The sequence below is a fragment of the Cimex lectularius genome, unplaced genomic scaffold (genome assembly GCF_000648675.2).
Source record: "Cimex lectularius strain Harlan isolate CLEC.00 unplaced genomic scaffold, Clec_2.1 scaffold13, whole genome shotgun sequence".
Lineage (NCBI taxonomy): Eukaryota > Metazoa > Arthropoda > Insecta > Hemiptera > Cimicidae > Cimex > Cimex lectularius.
The window spans coordinates 2824481-2845745 of NW_019392649.1; the positions used below are offsets into that span (position 1 = coordinate 2824481).

The following is a 21265-nucleotide window of genomic DNA, read 5'->3' on the forward strand; positions in this document are numbered from 1 at the left end:
ATATTATAGATACATCGCTTGGCAGGGACCAAGCTAAATACATAAAGAGAAACATATAGAAGACTACTGCATATAGAATTTCAATATATGATAAAAGTCAAATCTCCGAAATGGAAAAGAGCAGATCTTTATTTTCATTTTATTTTGAAAGAAGACGGCGAATAATTATTCTAACGCTTGGGTACAAAAAATACAAAATATATAAATAGAAATTTAAATGTACGGGCATAAAAATAAATGAAATGTATTAAATGAAATAAAAGGGGGAAGAATTACAATAACAGAAATTAAACGTACAGGAACAACAGAAAATAACCCATCCTCAATGTTAAATTGGATGGACAGGAGGTAACAAAAAAAGACGGGACTTAAAAGTTGGAAAGGGTTGAGTGACGAATGAAATGAGGGAGGGGATACCAGAGGTTGTAGGTTGACCTAGAAAATAAATATTAATCCATATTTGCATTTAGAAATTATAATTGACCTTATAAATTAAATTAATTAATTTAATCATCATTTTTTATCTAAGGTATTGGTTAAGATGAAAATGATAGCGCCACGAAGGGTAAAAATAGTAAAAAAGTTTAGTTATTTTAAATTATTTTCTACTAAGCATAGCTTTTGTAATTCCATATTTGTGTAACTTTTATGAAATTAACAAAGTCTACTTATTTCATTTTATTTATTCTTTTGATTTTTTAAGGGATGAATTTCAATATCCTAACAGTGGGTTCAAAGATCTTTATTTCGGCATTTTTTTCATATTTAAATATTGAGCTTATAAACGTAAAAATTGACCACTGGTCGAATTGAAATGATCAGTGTTATTTTTTAATACTTTTCACGCATTGTTGTCTATTTTTGAGACATGCGAATTATCATTCTTTGAAAATATAGATGAGATTTTTTTAACCTTCAAAAGCATGGATACCATTCATTTGATAATTTGTAATAGTATCGAAACCTCTACTACCGACTGGCATGAAAGTTGCTTAAGGTTAAAAAATAAATTGACGATTTCTTTAAATTTCTGTAGAACTAATCTTTGTGTAAGGTATTGGGCGAAATGAAAAAGCTAGTGTCACGAGCGGGATTCGAACCCACGACCTTCGGCTAAATACGCCGCTGCAGTTGAGCTGTCCTGACACTAGCTTTTTCATTTCAACCACTATTTTACATAAAGATTAATTAATTGAAAGATGTTATTTGGTCAATCGGACCACGAAATATAATGGATTTCTGTATAAACTTCATTTTCATAACAAACAATAAAGTTTACTTTTTATAAGATGATAGAATTTCGATTTATAATGTCAATGTACATAGCATATTTGGTTAAGATCTTTTTAAACTGGCATGATTACACGACATTTGAAAAATTGCAAAAATGAGGTAAAATTCGAGAGGTAGGTTGAGATGAAAAGTTGGTGTTCGAATGGATGGAAGTGACGATACCTCAAGTGGTACAGCAGCTTCGTATTAATGCTAAGATCGTGGGTTCAAATCCCGCTCGTGACACTAGCTTTTTCATTTCAGCCAAAATATAATGGATTTATGTATAAACTTCATTTTCATAACAAACAATAAAGTATAAATTTTATAAGAATGTGTCAATAATAGATTTGGTTAAGATCTTTTTAAACTGGCTTAATTATTCAAAAAAGCGCTTACCTTTAAATGTAGAGCAGGCTCTTGTCGAAAGCTGTTTTCTTTTTGAAGTAGATTTATCTCGCCGAGCCTCCCTTTCGCGAGCAGCTTGACTATGAGTTCTCTCACCCTGTTCTTATCGTGGCTGCTACCGAAAAAGTGAAAAACGACGTCGTCCTTTTCACTGCAAGAGAAAAACGGTTAGAAAAAACTAAAACACCTTGGGAGATTAGTGTGTCACCTAAGAATAATGTTAAGGTATAGAATAAATTCAACATTTCAAGCCTGAAAAGGCTTTTAATGTTATGTTTTTGTTTAGTGATTTATTAGTTTTTAAAATATTCGGATTTCTCAATTGGGAATTATTTTTATATCACCTTTTTTTCCTGCAAAACACCTTAAATAAAAGTAGATCGTTTGAGCAAAGAGAGTTGGTTTTAAGAAAATTTAAACAAATTAGAAAAAAATTTCTGATTTTTATACAAAGTTGGTTATTTGTACAGAAAAAAAGGCTTAATAATCAATTAAGTAACCTCTATGCAGATTAGATTATTATTTATTTGTACAGAAAAAAAGACCCTACTTAGAATAATGTGCCAAGTATCTGCCTTCAGGATAAAAAAGACTTTTCATTTCCTATAAAAGGACATTTCTTATCTTCCCTTACGATTATTACTTCAATAAAGTTTCAAGCTATTAATAATGAAAGTCGATATGGTATAATAAATTATATAACTCTTTTGATCCCTCTGAAAAGCCCTAAGATTAAAAGATTAACTCCCCTCTGGTCTTTATCCAAGAAGCTTAAATATCAATTTTAATACAGTTTAATACAAACAAATCTCGCTTTTACAATAACTTCATTTTTACGATTAACATTTTACTATAACTATGTACTTCTAAAGTGTAAAAATTCTATATTACTTCTGAGTCAATTACTCAATAATAGATATTGGTCAGATAAATTTAACTAGTTTTTTCATAATCCTGTTACACGTTAAATATAATTATCTAAAAATAAATTGACAATCACTTAAAAAAAAATAGTAATCAGTCCATGTTTTTCAGATGTTTCATAAGGGATCGGCTTGCTAGTGTATCTCACGGTGTTATTAAAAACTAGTCAATCTTTGAAAAATTGAAGCAGTAATTTTTAGCTTAAGTTGTAGGTTAAAAGATTTAGATAGGCACTGCAAAATTATTCAACGTTGGTTTTAAATTTAAAATGAATTTTAAACGAATTTACACGAAATATAAACATGTAATACAATGTAATACATTCTTACGCGATTAAAGAAGTTGTAAGTAATATCAATAATTAAGCATTGGATTACTAACAACCCATTAGTATTAATTAAGATATCTTTTTGAGGCGAAAAATAAAGTGGCAATTGTTACTGAGATTCCTTGCCACCCGATTTTTGAAATTTTCTACTTTACAGCTTTCATGGGATATTTTTCGGGTGTAACACTTTTCCTTGTTCAGGCAACATTATTATGAATGTGCTATTTGACTTGATCAAGTTAAGTTATTACAATAGTTTACACTGAAGGTCATTAAAAATATGCGGATGATTTGCTCTTGGCGGTTATAGGTTCTACTTTGTCTGAATGTATTTATTAGGGCGAATGAGGGAGGAACCTGTGTGAAATATTTAGAACCGTGAACTTTACTTTTTGAAAACTTGTGGGAGAGTTAAATGATGATTCGAAAGACCCACAGCTATTCCTCTCAAGGCAGGTTTATTAGGTCTCTGTATATTTAAAAAAGCTAGCCGGAAAAGCTGTGAAGCTCTTATCGTAGTCCGGGTGCAATAAATTAATGCAATTAAAGCATTAATACAATTTTTAAATGATTTTGGCCATTTTTCATATAATTGAATGAGCCTGACAAACTTGTGTAAAATGTAGTTCAGTTTTAATTTTTTTAAGAAATAAAAAATGTATTTTTTATGTATTTTTTTCTCAATATTTGAAAGGAGAGTTCATTTAAAAAAAATCCTATATGTTTGAGTACGTCAATCTAGACATATACAGTCCGATTTCAATGAAAACATTTTATCAGTGAGATTGGTTACAAATAAATTTAAGTTTAACTAGGGTTATTATAAAGAGACAGTTTCTTAATACTTAATTGTGAATATTTTAGTTTTATTATAAATGCAACATATCAAGTGGTAGAAATTTGATTGCTCACGTTATGTTTAATATTTTTAGGTCTTCCATTTTACTCAAGGATCCTGATCGAAAGAACTTCATTATCTGAAACAAACAATATATGTTTAGTTGTGTTTTTATTGAGAAAACAATATCTGTACATAAATTAATCGAATGCTGGTTTGACAGATTTTTTAAAAATAAATAATTTATTTCTTGTCTATGCGTATCAAAATATTTACACATGCCATTCGGAGGAGATGGGTTAAGAGAAATCAGACAACGTTGGTACCCAATATGAAGGATTAAAGAGCGAGAAGGTCTAAAAGCCATCGTCGGTTAAAGAGAGTTGGTGGGTTCTCGGGATGGAAAGGTGTATAGATTATGCACGAAAGCATGGTTTGGAACTTTTGGAAGCAGGATCGCATCTGTTCGTTAACAAAAGAAATGGTCAATTTGTTGTGATTATTGACATTAACTCCTAATATGGAGTTTGACAAGCACGAATCTTTTTTTTTAAATATTTGATTGAGCCGGATATTGCCATTCCAATTCCACTCCGTACATCTAAAGTGGTCACAATAAGTGTTATGTATGTTTATTTAAATTTTGACGGTCAAAAGAGATTTTGGTCTTATGAGTCCATGTCTTCCGTTAGGTAATTATCTCTGTTGCCTGGCGATTCCGTGTCAGTCTGTTGTCTAGGAGTATATATAAAAAAGTTATAGTTCATTACACCTTCAAGTAGGTTACATGAGCAAGGTATTATATACAAAATTAAAAAATAAAACTGAAGTAAATACTCATTGCTATTTTCTGCTCCAATGATACTAAAATATTGTTGTATAATTGATATTTTTGTCATTATCATTTTCACCTTGGAGATCACGTGGCCATTGTCTCTTTAGTCGGTGAGAAGGGTTAGAGGGGATTCGTCTAGATGCAAGATTTCTGATGTGCTTTTCTGATTTACGGTAGTTGAAAAGGTTTTGTGAAATGCGGCCAAGACTATTTTTCAATTCAAATATTCATTGGGCATATATTTCACCATTCAGATTTGTCCTTCACTTGTAGCACCTATAGTATCATAATAAACTCAAGGTCTGCTTGGGAGTTTGAGGTTAGTGGATAGTGGAACGAATTCACCCGCGTAGGTTATGATGGTGCTGGGATTTAGAGGAGAGCCAACAGTATAAATGGAACCCAGTATGGGACTAAGAATGCTCCTTTGTGGGACGCTCGAGTGTTTTGGACTGATAACTGGGCAGCCACAGCTGAGCTCACTCTGAAGCAGTTGATCCCAGAATCAATAGAATCCCAGGAAAACGTGATTAGGTGGTGGGAAGCGTTTAAATTTGTGGTGTACGCCTGGGTGTCCACTTATCACAACCCTATGAAAGCCACAACTAGTAACGCATCCAGTTCTTTTTCTTTTACTCCCTAAAAGATCTATGTTTTTTATTTAAAATTCGGTGCGAGTTACGAAATTTGATTTCGGCTACGTGGTTTCTAAGAAATTCTGCTATTTGCTCTTTCTGCAATTCAGGTGCGACCGAATATATTAATCACTTTTTAGTAAAGTGTTCAATATTGGGAGAAATTCTTTCTCTCCTTCTGGGCTGTTTCTTCTAGCCAAATATCTTTTTAATTACTTAATTGAAGGGCACAAACAACGCAAGAGAATTCATCCAACATGTTCGACACCACAAGAATCATAGATAGGTACTTTTTTTACATTTATTTATTATCTGTACAAAATAAAAATATATTGAACCAAGAATAGTTAATTATATATAAATATGACAGATTTATCTGACCAGGAGGCAACGGGGGGAGATATCAGTCAGTGCTTGTATTTAGTTTTATTTCGGGGATAGTAGGTCACGAAGCCATCGTCGTTTTAGAGGGCGTGGAGGATTATAAGAGTGAAGGGAGAGTTTAGAGTGAAAATTGAGGAAGCGTGTTCAGATACTACAAGAATGGGATTTTAAGGCCCTTATGGGTCATTCTTCTGGTGACGTAGAAGGGAGGATACGTTGGAGAATATTGGACTAACAGGATTGGATTCCTTGGATGGAGGAGGATTTTGGCATGCCCCACAGTTAGATTAAGTTCAAGTCGGCTTGATGATTGGTTTTTAGGAGGTTCATTATATACGCTTCGTAAATCCATTATATTTAGTGGTCTATTGACCAAATTACTTCTTTCAATTAATTAATCTGTTTATGTAAGGTTTTGGTTGAAATGAAGAAGTTAGTGCCACGAGCGGTATTCGAACCCACGACCTTTTGCTCAACACGCCTCTGCTCTACCACTTGAGCTATCGTGATTCGATCCGCTCGGACCCCAACCCCTCATCATGATTGGCTATTCTCTAACTCAAGGAAGGGATAGGTATCCTGACGGGCCATTGCCCACTGAGAAGACACCTCTTCGTAATGGGTATTCTACCAGACCCGTTTTGCTGTCTTTGTGAAATAAAAGAAGAATGTGAAATAAAAGAAGAAACGGCAAGGCACTACCTCGCAGAGTGTGATAGATATGCTAGGTCTACATTTGAACTCTTTGAAGGAGAGGACATCACCAAATCACTCCCCGAGATTAAATGGTCCAAAATCTTGGGGTTTGTGAACAGATCGAAGATGTTTTTGCACGACACGTGAACCGGCCAAGTTCCGGACCTTTTAGGGATTGGGTACGAGTCTACCCAGGCATTTAACCCCTCGGGTCTTGGTCGCCCACCCTGCCTATATATATATATTTATATATAACCCCTCATCACAGCCTACAACCTTTTAAATTTTCCATCCTTTTTGCCATGTTTGAAATGCATGCTTTGTGTTGGCTTTGGTCCCAGTAAGTGTTTGAGTAATCCAAAAATTATGTTAACTTCTTGTATTTTTAACCTTAACTAGTAAAGCAATTCAATTGTTATGTTCAATTTTAGATACCTTGCTATTTTTTTAATCCAAATTTACGGTTTACGTGTTAAGGGATTTTATTTCCTTCAATGATCGTCATTTTAGTAATTGTTTTCTGTATATTAAGATTAGTAGGTTATTTCTTATGACCTGTACATTTTCCAATTTTTTCAAAACGTGAGTTGTTAATTTTCATATTAATTTTTTAATTTATTTCATAATTTTTATTATTTTTTTTAGAAATAGCCAAATTTTAGCTTTTTTTTCTGAAACAACCTCCGACAGACGGATTTTGTCCAAGTCTATGTACCTAATTTTTTTTGGTGTCGTTGTATTTGTAAATTATTGTAAATAAATGTGTGGTGATTAGTGACCGTTAATCGATAATTATTCAGAAATCATGAGATGCGGTCTGGTGTGATGTTAACTACAAACATTAAATGTAAACAATGTTTGTAAATCCCAGGCCCTGAAGATGATCTCAATAAATATTGAAACGTTGGCACGATAAAGAAAGTGTTTTTCTGAAACCTACATCACACCAGACCGCATCTCACGATTTCTGAATAATTGTAAATAAAAGTGTCTTTTATCCATAAAGAAAAAAAATCGTTTTAACATGAAAAAGGTGAAAAATACAACTTTTCAAGATAAATTGTGATTGTGCTAGAATTTTTCCTCTTGCTGCACAATTTGCTCCATAAAAACGTTACATGCCCATTCCTTTTGCAGTCTGAAGTTCAAAAACGTCGCTTTAATTGGGAAGGTAATTTTTTAACACCTAATATACATAAAAGTCGAGTGTTCTCAAACAGCATAAGGTATGGCGAGTTGAAGTTAATCAAGGCAACATACACCAGGGCACATGATTTGCAACAGTCTAAAAATTATATGAAGCACTTCTAAAGCTCGAAATCTTGTGAGAGGAGTTACATTTTGTGCAGAAGAAAATGATAAAAAATTAAAAATGCATTATTTACTCCGAAAAACCGTCTCTACTTCTTTAACTCTTACGGTATATTTTCAGTGTAAAGATTTTTTTAAATTTCTTGTATGTTAATTTTGTTATGATATGTTGTCGTTTTAAGGTTTATTGTTTCAAAGAGAAAAGTTATTGACGGATATTGTCCCATTGGTCTAGCCTTATGAAAAAAGGGAAATCAAAAAGGATTGTAATAGCGCGTTTTTTTTACCATATTTTGCTTAGTTTTTGTACGTGTTTACTTACGTTATTCAATGTTTTCCACTCATTTCAAAACATTTTATAACATTTGATAACTTGATGTAAAAAATGAACTTATAATTCATATATTCAGGCAACGGCCTAAAAATATCCATATTCGCCTTTTTCTATAACCGAGATGGGAAAAATATTCGTTTGATATAATTTTTCAAGTCGTCTGCCTGTAGTTTAAACGGATGTCCTTTTGTACAAAATCAAGGCAAATTTACGCGTTTTCAGCTGTTTTTTTTTTACAAGCGCGATCCTTCTCCCATTCATCACCGTGCTCGGAGGTTATCTTGACCATAAACAATGGGTATCCCAGGCATGAAACCCTTTCTTCGCTGCCGCCATCTGGCTTGCTGTTCTCTTTAGTTTGAAATATTTCAAAACGGACGGCTTTGTTTAAACAAGTCTCGCATAAAAATGTTAATTTTACAATTAATTGTTTAGCTCGATTGTTTTTCCAAACCTTGATAAAGATCGACAGATAATGGGGTTGGTATGAGCTAAGGAAAAATCATGATGAATAATTCAAAACAAGTGATTAGTTATACGGCAATGATGCTGAATATCCGTAATGGAAAGCGCTATCAATTGATCGAATCAAAATTCGAGATACTTAATCACTCATAAGAGGATTTTCTGGTTATTTTTCTAACTTAAGGAGAAATAGGTTGAAATCAGCAGGATTCTGCATTTAGGTCGGTTTGGCTATTACCACCGCCACCAAACTGTATGGAAATGACCCAGCCGGAGAAGATAATTCTCTTTTGAATAGAAGCCCGGAGGACGGAGGACAATTGAACCGCGAGTGTTGATTACAACCAATTTGGAACTGAATAAATTGAACCGCAGCTAGTCCGAAACCCTTTTCACTTCGAGGAAATGGTAATTTTTTTTACATAAAAGCTGTTTAGGAACAAAGGGCAGTTCTTCATTATAATATATACAAATTGTAAAGTTTATTCATTTTTTTATTTACATAAAATAATAAATATTTCCATAATTGCCAAAGCTTTCAATTTGACCCATAAAACGCCAACCTTTCATATCCATTCAAGTATAAATTTATTTTTGTTCACACTTAAATTTGAAAATGCTTTTGTCTATCCTTTGATGTTCATTGGTGTTTGAGTGATATAAGCATGGTGAGGATAGAAGTATGTTGCGACCATTTGGTCAGCCGGTCCTTGGTTTTTGGCATGTCAGGCGCGTTTGATAAATTATGCAGTTATGCAGAGTTATAAGCAGGGCGAGGATAAATATATGTTGAAAACATTTTGGTCCGCCAGGCGCGTTTCATCAAATTATGTAGTTAGGCAGGGTTATAAGCAGGGCGAGGCCAGGTACCTGTTGCAAACATTCGGGTCATCCAATAGCCGCTGTTTTTGTCTGCACGGCGAGTTTCACCAAATTAAATAATTAGACAAAGTTAAAAGCAGAACGAGTTTAGCTGTTGCAGACAGTTTGGTCAGCGTATCCTTGCTGTTTTGGCCTGTTTGTCCGTTTGACCGAATTATTAGTTCGCCAGGGTTATATAAAGGGAAGGCTGAAGATTGGGAATGTATTTTGCATTTGACAGGACAAAAATGCTTAGAAATGCAGAACACACTGAATCGACTTAACTAATCTATTTCAACAGAAAAAAAATTTTTTATATAAAAATCTCAAAATTCATTGTTTATTATTTTTTTGCAGGAGAACTAGGCTAATGTTTAGAAATTCCAGGGAGGTGGTTTTGATATTGTTCTCACTTCTTTCTAATAATTTCTAATTCTTCCAGTTTTGACTCAATTTGTGACTGTGATCTTAATTTAAAAAACATGGCAATAAGAAAAAAGAACCTGTTTTTTAAAATACTACTTCAGATTTGTACTCGAATTAAAACTCAACCATCAGCACTGGTACTTTTCCTGAACAACTTGGTTTGCCTATGATTGTAGGTTGGACCTGTCGGACGAATTTCGATTAGTTAAGGATATAAGCAGGGTAAGGCAAGACAACAAATTTACACAACGAACGAATGAGTGAAGACATACCAAGTCTTACCGTAAACAACATCCAGTAAGGCATTTGAAATTGATTCGAACAAAGTACAATTTCATTAACTTGTCTTGTCAACAATAAATATCAAAATTTTTTCGCTCACTAAGCTTCAACTTTGAACCAATTTTCTAATGGTATTAATAATTTGCTAGTGACTGATTTTTTAAATTTATAATCTAAGGTGATATTAATTATTATCACCTAGGTTTAGCCCCAATTGGTAAGTTGGTAGTGCAGAAAATAAGATAATGATTTTTAATTTTGAATAATAATTGAGCTGGGTAAAACAACAGTCTGATTTTTACGGTATTTCTAAAATTCTTTTACTATTTCTCTCTTTTTTTCCAGATTTGTACTCGACTCGCCAACTTAGGTCATAACCACCATCATTGGTATAGTTTTTGAACAATTTTGTTTGCTTATGACTGTCGGTTGGGTGTGTTAGTCGAATTTCTATTAGTCAAGGAAATAAGTGAGGTAAGGCAAGACTACGAATGACCATGAAGACGACAGAGTCTTACCGTTAACAACATCCTGTAGGCATACAAAAATGATCCGAACAAACTACAGTTTCATTACCTTGTATTGTGAAAAATAAATGTCAAAAAAATTTTGCTCACTAGGCTTCAACTTTGAACCAATTTTCTAATGGTATTAATCATTTGCCATTAGCTGATTTTTTAAAATTTATAGTCTAATCAATTTTTTAATGTAAGGTTTTGGTTGAAATGAAAAAGTTAGTGTCACGAGCGGGATTCGAACCCACGACGTTCGGCTTAATGCGCCGCTGCTCTACCACTTGAGCTATCGTGACTGCGATCCACTCGGACACCAACTTTTCATCTCAACATGCCTTTCGAATTTTTCCTCATTTTTGCCATTTTTCAAATGTCGTGTAATCAGGATTCGGATTCTCGGCGACAAATGAAATGGTCACGGAGAGCTTTTAGTGAAGAAATACTTCATTTAACTTATTAAATTAATAAGATTTAGTGGTCGATTGCCCAAATAACATGTTTCAATTAATTACTCTTTATGCAAAGTATTGGTTGAAATGAAAAAGCTAGTGTCAGGATAGCTCAATGCAGCGACGTATTTAGCCGAAGGTCGTGGGTTCGAATCCCGCTCGTGACACTAGCTTTTTCATTTCGACCAATACCTTACATAAAGATTAATTCTACAGAAATTTAAATAAATCGTCAATTTCTTTTTTAACCTTAAGCAACTTTCATGCCAGTCGGTAATAGAGGTTTCAATACTATTACAAATTATCAAATGAATGGCATCCATGCTTTTGAAGGTTAAAAAAATCTCATCTATATTTTCAAATAATCGAAAGAATGATAATTCGCATGTCTCAAAAATAGACAACAATGCGTGAAAAGTATTAAAAAATAACACTGATCATTTCAATTCGACCAGTGGTCAATTTTTACGTTTATAAGCTCAATAATTAAATATGAAATAAAAGCTGAAATAAAGATCTTTGAACCCACTGTTAGGATATTAAAATTTGCGCTGCTGTTCTAACCACTTGAGCTATCTTGACGATTGAGCCAGTTGGTCGTGGGTTCGAATCTCGCTCGTGACACTAACTTTTTCATTTCAACCCAAAACCTTACATAAAAAGATGAATTAATTGAAACAAGTAATTTGGTCAATCAGACCACTAAATATAATATATTTATGGTCTAACTTGATATTATTTTCTACGTTTTGCCCCAATTGGTGAGGTGGTAGTGCAAGAAATAAGGGAATTAGTTTTGGTTTTAAATATTAATTGAGAGGGTAAAACAACAGTCTGAATTTTACAGTATTAAAAATTCTTTTACTGTTATTGGAGCAGAAACATCAATAAATACGATGAATCTGTAGAAAATTTTGGTAAAACGTCGTGTTTTGTTAGATTAAATAGTTCAATCTTGCCAAAGCTATAAAGATTTAAAGGTTTGAGAGGAATATTATAAACTGTGTATCTTTCAGTTTACAGACCGGCTGGAAAAACAGTCGCCTACAGGATTAATCCGATCCTGGGCGGACAATGTTGACTCACTTAAGTGCTACAAGGACGACGGCAATTAAATCGGTACACAAATTCCGGCGAACCTTGAAAGGATAGCCGTTCGGGGCTGCCGTCTGCCGCTGATTAAATCGGATTAAAAGCAGCTTATGAATCGCTTTAGGAGAGGGGTGAAAAAATCATGTGCGCTACCAGTCGACAAACACGAGGGCGCAAATATTTATTTAACCCGCGGTTAAAACACGGCCAGACGATGTATCTCATTACCGGCCTAAACGTACATCTCGCTTTTTACGTCCAGGCTAATGACACGCGGGTAGTGCTAATAAGCTGGTCGCTTCCAAAACAAATCCGAATTTGAACCTGTCAAATGTTTTAACCCCTATTTACATAATTATTCAGAAATCGTGAGATGCGGTCTGGTGTGATGTAGGCTTCAGACAAACATTTTCTTTATCGTGCCAACGTTTCGATCTTTATTGAGATCATCTTCAGGGCTCAAAGTGCTTCTCTTCTGTGTAATTGTGCCATTCTTGCGTGTCATGTTAAGAGTACCATTTATTAAAATTATTTTTTTTATTTCCTCTACTCCACTTCAAAACCACACTCACGAGGCTATTTTATTACAACAATATATAATTGGAGGAGTTGATGTCCGAGTGGATCGAGGTCACGATAGCTCAGGTGGTAGAGCAGCGGCGTTTCTAGCCGAAGGTCGTGGGTTCGAATCCCTCTCGTGCCATTAACTTTTTTTCATCTCAACTAAAAAAACCTTAATTAATTGCATGATTAATTGGTCAAGCGGACCACGAAAATAGTGATTTAACAAAATATAATGTTATTAAAAGATTAAAATATAATCTTACGGTTCCTCTCATTTCCTATATAATGCGGGAACGATGACAATTTTCAATGTATCATTTGAAAACGGATGTTTAATAAGTTGAAAAGTACAAGCTTAGGATAAGGATGTTAGATCATCGATTTTCATCAAGCTTGTTTTGATAATACTACGAAAAATTTTAGGCAGATTTCTTGCAAAGGGACCATAGGAACGGGTCAATTTTTTAAAATAATTTGTACACTTTTTTAAAATATGATTTTCTGCCTTTGATGTAGGTGAACTTCATGAAATTCATAGAGGATACGCAAAACTGGAGGGTAATCTATATAAAACTCGGATTATGGTAAGCGTCTTGGCTCGACCAGCTTGAGAATGCATTTGTACTAAATAAGGGTATGGAGAGAAGAAGCATTATCGATTGCGTTTCTTCGGTCAAAGTAGCCGAACCACTTTATAATTTTTTGCCAATTAACTTAAAAAAATGTTTAACGTAAGACGTCTATGCCGGCATTCGAACCCAGAACTGATAGTATGGTCCGGACGCAAGAGCCATAGTTTCAAAAGATGGTTTTTGTACAATTACAAACTTAATGTACAGGGACTATTCTTAATCCTTAATGAGTCTAAATCTTTAAAATTTTAAATAAATAGATAAATTAATTGTTGTTAGTACATTTCTGTTCTAATTGGATTTCAGACGGGTAAACTACTGAGTCATTACCCTTTCTTTCTTTGCTTTTTTGCGTTTTAATACTTCTAATTCTAAATCTTGGCGGATGAACACGCAAAAAAACATATCAATCGATTTTTTTTACCAAGGATAACAAAATAATATACGGTATCAGATTAAATGATTTAGAATAATTTTAGATATATAAAAATTCACAAGAACGAAGGGACGATTGCACTACTGACTATAAAAAATAAAATTCTGTCACAAAGAAATTCGAATTTGTTTTGAAGCACCTTCTAAATCCCTCAAGTACATATTTTACAACAAAAAAATATTAATTGGTATCCATTATATTTCGTGGTCCGATTGAACAAATAACTTCTACTAATTAATTAATCTTTATGTAAGATATTGTTTGAAATGAAAAAGTTAGTGACACGGGCGTGATTCGAACACATGACCTTCGGCTAAATACGCCGCTGCTCTACCACTTGAGTTAGAAGTCACTATAGAGCGGCGGCGTATCTAGCCGAGGGTCGTGGGTTCGAATCCCGCCCATGTCACTAACGTTTTTATTTCAATCAATACCATGAATAAAGATAATTAATTGAGTTAATAGGTATTTTTACTTTATCTCACAATGTGTATTTACAACTGATGGAAACGTGCATTTCTCATCTTTGAGCTTATATAGACATCGTTTCTACTTATGTTAAAATAGAAAACAATAAGAATAATATCCACAAAAACTATCGTAACGTTTTATTTCAAATCTCCGGTTTTGAATTATTGATTTTCAAAACAATCGGAGGCCACATAATAATTATGTATTTTATTTTAATAGATATGAATTCTTTCAAAAATTAAATAATCTTTTAACCGACTATTTCCTTTTGCCTATTGCTAGCCTCTCCGCACTTAAGAGCCTCATCATTTCTGACTAATATAACATAAATAGCCAACACGAATACACATAAAATAGAAAGAAGATTAACTATTATAGTCTGGTTAGCATATAAATTACCAGATGTATTTGAGGATCAGACTCTTCAAACGCGTTAATTAATTATATTCCCTTGCCAGACTTTGTTCACACTGTCATAGAGTACTCGATATACTCTGGGGTATTCGCTAGATAAACAGATCGAAAGTTACTCACTGAAGATGACTCAAAGTCGAAACTAGTTTGGATAACATCAAAACCCGGAAGTGTAAACCTCTGTGTATTTGTCCAGAGCCCATTCAATAATTAATTATTTTCAGTGCTTTTTATAAGAGAAACGTCTCTAATTTTTAAGAAAAAAATAGTAATTACTGTGTGGTTTTTCTGTCTTTTCATATATATTAAGCTAAATAATCAACATTTCATAACAACACATCCAATTAGTTTTATAAATGTAATGTATAATGTTGGGATTTCCTCATAAAAAATTTCCTTGGCCTTGTTTGCTAAAATTAAAACAATTTGAACGTTGAAAATTTTAAAGGGAGACCAGTTTTAAACCTGCTCGCCGGCAGATGATAAGTCTGTTAAGTGTTTTGAGCGAAAGGCTTCGCCAGACGTCCGTCACCCTTCCGGCTAATTATCAAGAGGTTGTGACTTGATTAAGTCAATTCCAATGCCAATTGCAGATGTTGCCCAGCTCGACGTTTTTCCCCAATCAAGTTTTCGAAGTTGGGAAAAAAAATCCGACACCTCCTTTTCTTTTATAACAAGTTAGCTGAATCCTATTAAATCTGTTAAGACTTTTCTTTTTTTTTTTTTAAGTTTTGATCCAGACATTTTCATACATAAAATAATTTACCAATTATTCATTTAAATTTCATTCTATACATAATAAAATTTATAAAATATAGTATAAAAGTATATTTTGTTCTCTAACAATTTTGTATTGTTCATGTTTGTTGCATGATTGCTGTGTGATTAATGATTTTGGTGAAATGTATTTTTAGATATATCTTCACGTCTTTATTAAATTTAATTCATTGTATATAGTGCTGTTTTTAATCTAAAATGTGGCAAGAACAATAGATCCATTATACCTGGTTGGATTGTTTTTAGTCAGTTCATTGGACTAATGGAGGAGTTTGTTCATAAAGAAATTTTGTCTATGATTGTTCAAAAATCGGTAATAAACCACTGCACGCCAATGATATTTGTTAAGTTTAGAGATTGGTCTATTTAAAAGTATATTTTAAAATATAGCAGATACTACGCGAATTTCAAACTTTTACCAATAAACCGATATTCATTCCGGAAAGGTTTTATAATCCTGTTATTATGATTACGTGACTTTTGAAAGTTCTGTCGTTCTTATTTAACAATTGTATTTTCTTTTGAGTTTCCTGGTTTGAAGTTCTTGATTTTCGTCAGTTAATTCGGATCTAAGTTTCTAGTAACTTTTTCAGTTCATTAATGAGATCATCCTTACCAGTATCATTGTCCTTTTAAATAAATTCGGTCAACTCTTGATAATATAAAACTTAATGGAACACAAAAATCATTCGTATAGTCAATAGTTTGAATTAACAAGATGTTCGTATCAAAAGGGAAAAATTGTAATTAATAAGAGTTGATAGGATAGTAGTATTTTTTTTTTTTACTACAAGAGAGAGCATGAAATCGACTACGCTTTTTAAAACCTAATAATAAAAGTAAGAAATAAATCATACTAATAATAAAAATCACATCCACCCACATATTACACATCCCCCTACCTACACTTACACTGACATAAGTACACTAACAGTACACACCCTAGGGTTACCGTCCCTAGGAAGGTTCTTGAGACGAACTAAAAATCTCACGTCCTGTGATTGGCGACCCAGTACGTACATAACTCCGCCACACCTAACACTAGGTGGTGTGAGGGCGGGGGACATTGACGGTGTCTGGGCCTCCGTCAGCATGCCACCACTAATACACAGGCCGATGCACGCGGCCAAGGGCCTCGGAACCCGAATATAACAAACGCACATTACCGTGCACAAAACACAACAAATACAACATACAATTCTCTTCTGGAGGGGGGGATCTCCTGGTCTCTTTGGGTGTCCGTGAAACCTGCTCCTGTGAGGGTACCGGAGGAAAACTGGGTTACGGCACTCCCGGGCCGCGAGGTAGTACAGGGACCCGAACCCCGGACTAGCCACCGGGGAGGCTGTCCTATCACCTCGTGTATAATGTTGTGATGCCTAGTACTGCCAGCTGGCGACTGGATGGTTACCGTGCTGGGCATCGCGGCGGGCCCTCCTGAGGCCACACAGGGTGCGGGCAGATCGGAGAAGCACCCGAATGGGCCGGGGGATCACCTCCAAAGGCTGAGGATTGCACTCNCGATGGCGGAATATTTATAAAAGTACCCCATCGACCTCAATCTAGTTTAGGTTAAGTGTAGGTCGGTGGAGGAATATCAAGTACTCCACCGACCAAACGGAATGAGCGTACTGTATGGATGTATTTAATTGTATGAATGTATTTATTTGTATGATTTGTATGAACGTGTATAGAATATAGACTTAGTGGGGGCTGAAATGACCTAGATGTCGGTAGCCCCAGCAAAAAAAAAAATAAAAAATAAAAAAAAATAAAAAAAAAATAAAAATCACAATTTTTGTGTTAACCATGTTAGTTTGTTAAGTCCTGTTAAATCGAGAAAAATGATGACTATACTTGTAAGAATAGGCTAGTTAGCATTGCTCGATCTAACAGGCCAGTGTCAGTGTTAGATTTTAAGTCGAAAATGTAGTTACATTGCTATCCGTTAGGGCGTAGGTTCCAACATGGCAGCCATGAATTTAACAGCTGTTTTTAATTTACACGTCTTTTTATTACTTAAATCATACCAATACATTTATTTTGTTAATTTCTGTCCTTATACTGGCATTCATAATAAATACATTCCCTATTATATAAAGTTATAGGCTGTTAGGATAAAAGTTAGGTATGTGGGCACGAATTGAAACGTGTCATTTTTTAGTACTTTTCGAGTGCATAGATGCATTTTGAATGAAAGAGTTGATTTTTTTTTTACTCCTAAAGGTGTTTGTAATATAAAATCAAAAAACTAAATGTATTTGTATGTTGTAGGCGTTTCTCTTGTATACCTTGAGAAAGGAAGTATATCCTACGAAACGTCGGTGAAATAAATGTAAGTGTAACGAGTGTTGTCACTTTTTGACTGAAAAACCCCCAAAAAACCCAAACAGAGACATTATAATTGAACAGTCATCATATTCATCGACATTACAAATATTTTCCTTTATTACTTTATTCTTAACGAACTAAATTTATTTGTAATTTAGACTTTGAATCTGTAATATAAATTGTTTTTATCACTGTAATTAATGTGGCTAAAATAAATACTGGCATTTCGCGTTTAGAATTATAAAATAAATTGAAAAAGTTTCTGATATTCTATTTACGCTTTTTTATTATATGATATGAAACAATTTAATAAGTTGAAATCTTACTTTGTGAAGAAAGTAAGGCGCATTCAGATTTTGAATACGTCTGAATTGAAGTACCGCTTGTTTTACTCGGATGGCTGCGAAACTTTAGTCGTTTATCCAAACAACAACTCGAGTATCAGCAGTTGTTCCGAACCATTCCCTTAACTTTATACGTTTCTAAATTTGAGATTCACGCTGTTCGGATTCGAACAGTCGGAGGGAAATGAATCGTCGCCTCCCGGCCAATTTCACCGTGTCGGAACTTACTTTATACTAGACGATCCGACGTGACATCCTGGAAAGAATAAACACAGTTTGCGGAACGGGTTCTAGTAATTTACTTAATTGGAATGCGGAAAACGCATCCGACTTATATAGGAATTTTACCGAGTCTTGACTTTTTATATTTATAATATTTTAATGTTATCTTTATTATGTTATCTAATTACCTCCACCATACTTCGAAAACTGCCACAAAACACCATAGTTTTCTTAACCACAATACAGTGTTATCCTACGAAACAATCTCTTTCCTCTCTTATGGAAATATTCAATCTGTATTCTCATTCCTAAAGCTCACAAACCTCCCAACCACATGATCTCTTACATAGCAATCAACTTTCTTCCTTCAGTGTCCAAAATCCTTGAAAGATTCCTTTTAAAACCCAGCCGAGATATTCATGAAATCATTCCTTCTCAACGGTCGGCTTCTGTTCTCATCATTTCACGATCTACCAAGGTTTCAGTGTTGCCGACAATATGTCTGCTCTAGAAAATAAGGAGTATTCCTTGGGTTCGTCCCTACAATAGCGCAAGCTTCTGATAAAGTCGTTTACCTGATCAATTTAGTAAACGATTCCAACCCACTCCTGAATTCCTATCTAACCGACCATTGCTTCAGGGTGAGGTGTCGGAAGTCAGACATATATAATCCGGCTCCCAAAAGGGAGCACTTTTAATCCTGTTCTTCATGTCATTTATACTGCTAACCTACCAGTACACTCTAATCCCATCGTCACCAATTACTCGGTCGATACCGATATTTTGTCGAATCCTATCCAAGCTACCACCACCCTCCAACCTCCATGATTGTCCTGAGCCTGTCGATGACTAGGGCAAAAAGAGCATGTTGAAAAATGTACTCAGTGTACTTCAGCGTTCACATTGAAAAAAAAATTCTCGAACAATCAACAACAAGAGATAGTGTTCATTCAAGTCCAATACTTTAAGTTTGAGACTTGATGGAGTCAAATCCTTAGACAGCAGACGTCGATACTCACAATACGAGACAAAATTTTAATAGAGGACTTGAACAACTACGAAAACTACGCTACGTCTAACATTATGTAAGGGGGGCCGCGGTAGCCGAGTGGTTAAGGCGTCAGACTCTCGGCTAGTAGATCCCGTAGTCGTGCGTTCGATCCCCACCGTCAACTCTTGACTTTTTCTTTCGCCTAAGGGGACCGGTGCCCGCAATTGAAAGAAATTGACACGGCACTCAGCAATGGAAGGGGCGGGATCGGATCTCAGCGATCTTGAATTTGGTCCCAACCCTCTTCAAAAATTAGTTTCTTCGATGGAAGAACACCGGTACACCGGGGGCTCAAGTTCACATTTGTGTTGCGAGCCCTCCCTCCAAAATATGGAGCCCAGGATAAAGTGCTCAGGACGGAACTCCTCCAGTCCCTGGTATCCAAAAAAAAAAAAATTAAAAGTCAAGGCTTTCAAATTAAAAGTCTTCAGAGAAATAGTCAAAGCTCCTTACTACGTCACTAACCTCACCATCCATAAAGACCTTAATATTTCTTTTGTCTACAAACTTGATTCTTCCACGATTCCAAAAGTCTCACACCAACCTCTCATTCGATCCAATCTAACCCTACTAATACTCCTCTCTTTAGATTCCCATCATGAGAAGCCACCACGTCGCCATAATTGACGATGTTGGGATTAGGTTATTAGTGTGGAGGTTATGCTAGTTTAATGTTTGAGTTAGGGTATGGGATATATTAGGTCAGGTCGGATTAGTATTAAGGACATAATATTTTAGGTTAGGATTAGGGTTAAAATGGGTAGTGTTAATGATAAATTCTCTAGTTTTCGTGGTCCGCTTGTCCAATTAATATGTTTCAATTAATTAAGGTTTTTAGTTGAGATAAAAAAGTCAGTGTCACCAGTGGGATTCGAACCCACGATCTTCGGCTTAATACGCCGCTGCTCTACCACTTGAGCTATCGTGACCTCGATCCACTCGGACACTAACTTCCCATCTCAACCCCACCTTTTGAATTTTCCCTTTTTTATGCCATTTTTCAAATGTCGTGTAATCTGTTTGATTCCCGGCGACAAATGCGTTAATGTTAAAGTTGGGGACAGGTTAGGTTAGATTAGGTAAGGTTAGAGTTAAGTTGGCAAGTGTTATTATTAGGGATGGGCTCGGTTAGGTTTGGAAAAACTTAGATCGGTTAGGATAAAGATTACGTTAGGTGTTAAATTAGGTTAGAACTAGTCGAGGAACGAGTTAGAGGTTAGAAGAAATAGGTTATATTAGAATCCAAAACATGACTCGAAATAATTTGTAGTTTGGTCGTTTTCAACAATTTTGGTCTCACTCTATTTGCTGTTTTATATTTAATGAAGGGTTGGTGTTTTTTATTTTATTTTGCCAGTTGAGCCTTCTTCAACCACTGGGTTAACATACCAGAACTAGTTAAATGTTAACATCGACATGTTTCAGGTTCTAAAACAGGCCTCGACAGTAGAAACCGCAGGCACAGGCGGAAACTGTTCTGAAAGGACAAAATTATGAGATGAAAATGAACAGCAACGATATACAACTAATATAAAATCTCACAATAGAGATATTTTCCTAGCATTTAATATATTTCGGCCCCGAGTGAAAAAATGCATTGCATGCCGATCCAAAGGAATTCCGCTTGTTGGGGTAACAGCCAGGAGGTCATGTTCTGTGTTACAAGGAAGGCAGAATTTGCTTAGTTGATTTTCCAGAATTATACAAGGACTAGGAAACACGGCAATTGTTCTTGTGAACCAATTTAGAAGTTGTTAGCCTCTCCTTCCTCTCTCCTTCACACCGTTACAACTTCGATTAATAACTTTCGATGCCTACTTCAGATATTGCAAATAACTTAAGGAACTGCTTGTGTCAATAGCATTATTTGTTTAAAAATTTACAATCTGGAAAGCAGCACACGCGTTTTATCAAAATTATACACAATATATTTATATTAATGGATAATTGTGTTACCTTAGATAATAA

General features: G+C 34.7%; 1 protein-coding gene and 1 non-coding gene across 4 annotated transcripts in view; one reads left to right on the top strand and one right to left on the bottom strand.

Moving 5' to 3' along the window:
• LOC106664542 overlaps nt 1-21265 on the bottom strand; it is a 382600-nt gene that overhangs the window by 19543 nt on the left and 341792 nt on the right. For all 3 annotated transcript variants that reach the window (XM_014390354.2, XM_014390356.2, XM_014390357.2), the window contains exons 7-8: nt 3845-3909; nt 1672-1831 (exon numbers count right to left, since the gene is read on the bottom strand). In XM_014390354.2, the coding sequence (XP_014245840.1) occupies nt 1672-1831; nt 3845-3909 (225 nt within the window). The remainder of the gene's footprint in view (nt 1-1671; nt 1832-3844; nt 3910-21265) is intronic.
• Trnae-uuc lies at nt 12686-12758 on the top strand. The gene has a single exon. It is a non-coding gene; the product is annotated as a tRNA-Glu (tRNA).